The sequence below is a fragment of the Cynara cardunculus genome (genome assembly GCF_001531365.2).
Source record: "Cynara cardunculus var. scolymus isolate 2C chromosome LG 2, CcrdV1, whole genome shotgun sequence".
NCBI classification, from domain to species: Eukaryota; Viridiplantae; Streptophyta; class Magnoliopsida; order Asterales; family Asteraceae; genus Cynara; species Cynara cardunculus.
Genome location: NC_037529.1, coordinates 53097346 through 53103518, shown reverse-complemented (window position 1 = coordinate 53103518; position 6173 = coordinate 53097346). Strand labels below are relative to the sequence as shown.

At 37.1% G+C, this 6173-nt stretch overlaps 1 protein-coding gene across 1 annotated transcript in view; it reads right to left on the bottom strand.

The window, feature by feature from the left end:
• Positions 1-5771, bottom strand: part of LOC112506158 (WD-40 repeat-containing protein MSI4-like) — a 12135-nt gene extending 6364 nt beyond the window's left edge. Inside the window, exons 1-2 of the mRNA XM_025110182.1 lie at positions 5619-5771; positions 5515-5570 (exon numbers count right to left, since the gene is read on the bottom strand). Coding sequence (XP_024965950.1) covers positions 5515-5570; positions 5619-5771 — 209 coding nt within the window. The remainder of the gene's footprint in view (positions 1-5514; positions 5571-5618) is intronic.
• Positions 5772-6173: the final 402 nt, after the last annotated feature.

Genomic DNA, 6173 nt, shown 5'->3' with positions numbered 1-6173 from the left:
AGGTAAGGCTCAGTAGCGTCTCAAGTTCTTACATCGTGAAGTTGATTTTTGGACAGATTATACATTTTGTTCCAAATATTTTTTTTTGGGTTTTACCAAACTCTAAAAATAGAACCTTCCAAAAGTCATTTTTTTATGTCCACTTTTTACATCATTACAATCACGAGCTAAGCCGACATTTTCCAAATACCAAGGAATTTTAGTGGGTTTAAGTCCGTCATAAATACCCTACAATCTCGAGTTACACAACCACCAAAACAGATTGCACATTCAACGAGTGACATTCTTTTTGGGGTCTAAACTCATCATTTTTCAAGAATTTTAACACCACTTTCAAGATAGCAAAAATAAGTAAAATCTCCAGAAAGATTATTTCCCGATTCTATTGAGTTTTTGAGGAAGATAGGGTAGATAGGGTAGATTAAAGATGCATGCAAGACCCTATCATATTCCGAAGTATACCTTTCATGAATAAACTCTACATGTAAACGATTTTTCCCTACTTTAGTAAAAATCTAAGAATATGGATCATAGATTATCGTCCATTTGAAGACATTTTTATGTTTGTGACTCATAATCTCCCCCCTCATACTTTCTAGAAATTTGTTGCAAGATCGAGATGTAGGAGAAGAAGGATAAAGCCTTTTAATGATTTGCAAAAGTAAGATAACTAGTATCATACCTTTTTCTTATAATCTTGGGAATCTTCAAGATTGACAGAATTCCTAAGCTTGCTTGATGATGGAATCGGCTGGAGGGTGATTGATTTTTAGATAGAGATGAAAGGGTTCTCAAGCTGTCGATATTTTGGATAAATGAGAGTTTTTCAAAATGAGTGGGGTATTTATATGAGGATTTTTAAAGAAAGAAGTGCGCTGGCCCCTCAAGGCCCAAACCCAATAAAACTTTTTATTATTTTTCAAATTAACTATAAACCCTCTATAATCTACCCAAACATAAATAAAACGACATTACTAATTTCAAAACTCTGTCTTTTAATAAATTATGTGGACATTCAAATGAGACTTTTGTATTTTAATTTTAAAAGTTTATAATATCAACTTTATTTTATTTGGAACGTTTCTAAAATATTTGGTATTACACAAGTTAACTTTATCAATTGCCTGCTGAGGCGGATCTTCCAAGCTAAACTTTGGGTACTGAGTCAGATGTACTCTAACCACCATGATTAGATCCTAATAAATTTATAATTCTAAATATAGTATCTATAATAAAGTGCCAACCTGAAACTCCGAAATGACAGAATGTCACAGTAGCCCCCAAAACAGATTGCACACTCTTCGAGTGGCGGCCATTTGGGGGTCTAAAATCAATATTTTCCACAGATTTTAAATTTGATTTAAAGCTAACACATTCAGCTAGCTTCTAGAAGAAGATTCACCTATTTTAACGAGTTTTTACAGAATATAACCAATTTAAGATGCATGCAAGATTYTGTCWGTGATGTTCTTTTCGCACGATAATCTTGCATTTAGAACTTCACGGTTCAGAACTTAACTTTATGGCCAAAAACCCACATGCAAGTAACTTTACCAACTTTTCTTGAGTTGTAATCATTTGCAGATCATAGATTACCATCATTTGGAAGACATTTTCATGTCATTGATGTATAATCTCCCACCTTAGATTCTCCAAAAAGTTCGTTTTATAAAAGAGCAAGAAAAAGTGTAGAAAGTGGGGAAAATCTTGATGAAGAACGGGAATGATGAAGCTAGTCCCTTACCTTTTGAATGAAAACTTGAATAATCCTCAAGGCGGATTAAGTTCTTAATGACACTAGAAGGTGAAATCGGCTGGAGAGTGAGTTCTAGAGAGAGAGAGAGAGTAAGGAGATGAGAGGTTTATACAAAGTGAAGATGATAATGAGAATTTTCAAAGAAATCGAGGTATTTATATGAGGGATTAAGAAAAGAAATGGGCCGGCCTCAAAGGCCTAAGTCCATTTAAAATTATTTTTCTTTTAAACAATTTATGGCCCATTAGATTTATATCAAAATACAATTTGTTAAATATATTATTATTGTTATTAAATCAAAACTTCACCTTTTTGGCCAAATTATTTGGGCATTCAAATGATTCTTTTATATTTTTAATTTGGACTTCATAATATCAACTTTATTATTTTTGGAGCATTTGATAATATATTTTGGCATTACATACGTTAACTTTATCCGCTACTTGTCGAAACAAGTTCACTGAACTATAATTTAGGAACTAAGCCAGATGAATTCCAATCAATCATGACTAGATCCTAAATAAATATAGCTCTAAATATAAGTACTCTACAAAGGTGCTAAGTTGATGCTCCAAGAGTGACAAATGTCACAATTTTGGAGTTTTCAGAACAGAATTTGGGTACCGAATTATGGTAATCTCAGAGAGCATATCTTGAGGGAGGCTCACAAATCACGTTTTGCAATTCATCCAGGTACGAATAAAATGTATCAGGATCTGAAGCAATACTCTGGTGGCCAGGTATGAAGAAAGATATAGCCAAACATGTTGAACAATGTATGACATGCGTTGGTCCCTTGAGGGTCTGCAAGGTAAGTAAAACAGTTTGTAGAAGGGAGGGGGGATGAATACAAACACAATATATTCAAATTTAAAATGTATATTGATAAAGAAGATCAATACAAATTTTACAAGACTGTTTGCTGAAAGATAAGGTTAGAAAACCTATCAAAACAATCTTTGGTTACACACAGATTCTTAGCAAATAAGAAAAGAAATGTTGTAAGAAAAGTTTCTTTGCTTAAGCTAGAAAACGCTCAAATAAGAATTAAGTTTAGAGAGTGAGTTGTGTGCACTCTGCATGGAGAAGAAACACTTCTATTTATACCCAGTGCATTAAATGTTCATTTAATGCAAAATGGTAGGGTTAGAGTGCGTGTCAAGCCTTAAGAGGAAGGCTTGTCTTTTGCTACAGTGAATAGTACAAAAAGTACTATTCATGAGCAGACATCCTTACCTAAAGTTGGTGGGCAATAGAGTCAACTAGTTGGCTCCATACCATACCAACGTTTAGAATGGTGGGTTTGTCCTTTGTGTGTATGAGGACAAGACAACAACAATCGTGCTAAGCAAGCTTCCTTTGATCGTTGAATGTTGGAATAACCTGGAGGTCTCTTCTTATTCGCTGAGGCTTGAGCAGTCTTCACACATATGTGGACAGGCTTGTAATCACTGAGTACCGCTTCAGATCACGTACTCGCCAATCCCTAATCTTCAGTTTTTAGTCATCGACATTAGCTAAAGGTTCTTTGGTGTGAGTGTTGTCTTCTTGAAGTATTGTTGTTTCTGATTGAATTTACAATACAAGTTCTTCAGCGATCATTGAATAGACTCAGTGATGATCGCTGGAACTGAAAAGACAAAAACATAAATACAACGTGCAATTGAAAAGAGATTATCATCAAATCACTAAGAGAAAGGATCAACAATATCCCCCTATTTGATGATAACAAGACGACATAAAGAAGGTTGTCTTATCAAATAATAGTAAGGAAAAGTTATATATAAAGTACTTGTCCCTTTTTACTACTTTTGGGATACTTTTCACTGAGTCAGTTCTGCTTGAGAATTTTCCTTAAGTTATATCTAAGAGAAAATTACAAGTATGGAAACTGAAACTAAAAGCTTATTCGTTGACTTATAGATTGTCAGTGAATGTAAAAAGTAACACTGAAACTTATAGACTTGTGTCCCTATTACTTTTTCAGGGATCTTTTTCAGTGAAGTACATGAAATACTCATTTTATCATCATTGGTAATATTACAAGTAGTTCATTACATGTCTTGTGCTTACAGACTATAAGAATAATCACTGAAAGTAGACATACTACAAAAAGTTACAAGGAAAAGTAGATTGTTGTTACAAAGAGAAACTATTCTAGAACACTTAGATCTATGTAGCTAGGTACATCTTCACCAAGGTTTCTTCGACATAGGCATTCCCTTCGTATCTTCAGACAATGACTTTTCCAGGCATGCTATCATCTATCCAGAGCAAGAGGCAAACCAAATGACCCATTGAAAATAGATGTAGCTCTGACATTCTCTGAAATCTGACTTCACCTTCATAGTCAAGGAATGTAACTCCTAACTCAGGTTTAAAATCCATAGCATTGGGTGTATAGGGACCCTTATCTGGCAAGCCAAGATTCAGCATAGAAATGTCTATACTCTGATGACCCTTCAGGACTTAATCTAAACTTTGTTTCATGTTTGTTCCTTAGGAATGGTCCATCATTAGGATCAGAGAGCTTGAGTTTCTTCTTCCCACATTTCTTCAGAGATGGCCTGTCAGGGACCGCGACATACCTGGACATCCTTTTGATGAGATCGTTGATGGTATCCTCGATAACCATCTTATGTCTTGACTTAGATCGCTGAATGGCTTGCCTGATTGTCACACCCCGCTAAAGCTGTCAAAAGATGTCACAAGATGTGACACTAAATTTGCTAACTCTCGATTCGGACTTCCTCAGGTGTCACAAGATGTGACACTAAATTTGCTAACTCATGGAATCGAGCAGTATATGCAACTATGTTCTCCCCTTCCATCTCATGGATCCATAACTCCATTTCCAACTTTTGGAGTTCACTCATTGGACAGTATTCGTCCTTAAGTAGTTTCTTGAACTCCTCCCATGAAAGTTGGTTGGTCATTTCCCGACTCCTAGTCTGAACTAATGTGTTCCACCATGTCAGTGCTCGGCCTTGCAGTAAGAATGCATCGTATTCTACCTTATTTGCTTTAGTGCATTTACTGATATGGAGGAAAAATTCCATACTCCCAATCCAGGTTAATAATCCTACGGCTCCCTCGGTTCCATGGAATTCTTTTGGGTTGCAGGATCTGAAGGATTTATAGGTGCATTCCCTGGATGTTCTAGACTCAGAATTGGTTGGTTGGTTAGCGTTCAGGCCTACCGCTACCTGGCTGACAATATTAGGGAGTGCGGCCAAAAGTTGTTCTGACACGAGTCGTGCAACTTCAGGGTTTTCTCTTCTTGGCCGCATTTTCTAAATCCTAGATCAAACAGAGATTTGTTATTTCCATAATAATACCTTTGTTCAACAAATTCTAACCAACTAATTGATGCATAGGATATTCATCACTTTTTAAGCAGCATCCTGCAAATCAGCAATCCTAGTATCAGCACCACCAAAATACTCACCATCAGGCATTTATACAATCTCCTAATCTCTCGTCTAGCAGTGAGGACGGCATCCGAAGTCCTCATCATACGCTGGTTGTGCATCTCCACAAAATCTGACAGGTTGTTCAAGATATAGTGGTGATATCGCAGCCGAGTCTGGTGAGTTTAAGTCTCCAATGCAATACCCCGCACCCACTCTCGTTAATCCGGAGTCATGCCTTGGGTGTATGATGCAGGCATCCCGATCACCACTTGAGAGGTCCCGCTCCTATGCTGCGGTTGGGATGACTCCCCTCTTATTCTAGTGGAGTTCTCAAAAGTCACTCACCTTGGGAGTGCAACACTCTTCCTAGCTGTGACTCTAACCCTCGGACCTTGAAGTGTCTAAAGTGGAATAGCAGGTACTGGCTCTGATGCAAAAGGAGGCAGTACCGAAGCAGGTGATAATGCGGGGGTCTCACTATTCGCAGTCTCCTCATGCTCATACAAATCCTCCACTTTATCGATTGACGGGTTTCTTCCAGGTCGGATGGTAATATAGCCGGATTCATCGGCCGAGTACTCACTAGGAATAGACGACGACATGGTGAACTACTATATTAACAAACTTAATTACTTAATTACTAAAGGTACCACCTATCAGTGCTTAGGGTTAGGACAAAAGTTACTAAGCAGGGACTAAGGATGGCAAGCAAGCTAGAGCCTCTGGATGACCAGAGCTTCTGGTTGAAGTTCCCATATTCTGAGTAATATTTGACTTTCAGTTCATCGGCCTCTGGTTCAACATCCATACTTGGCAAAATAATAGATTTCTAGTTCATCGGCCTCTGATTCAACATACAACCTTAATGATGTAAAGAATTTCTAATTCATCGACCTCTTGTTCCACATACACAGTTAGTGATATAAAGGATTTCTAATTCATCGACCTCTGGATCAACATGCACACTTAGTGATATAAAGGATTTCTAATTCATCGACCTCTGG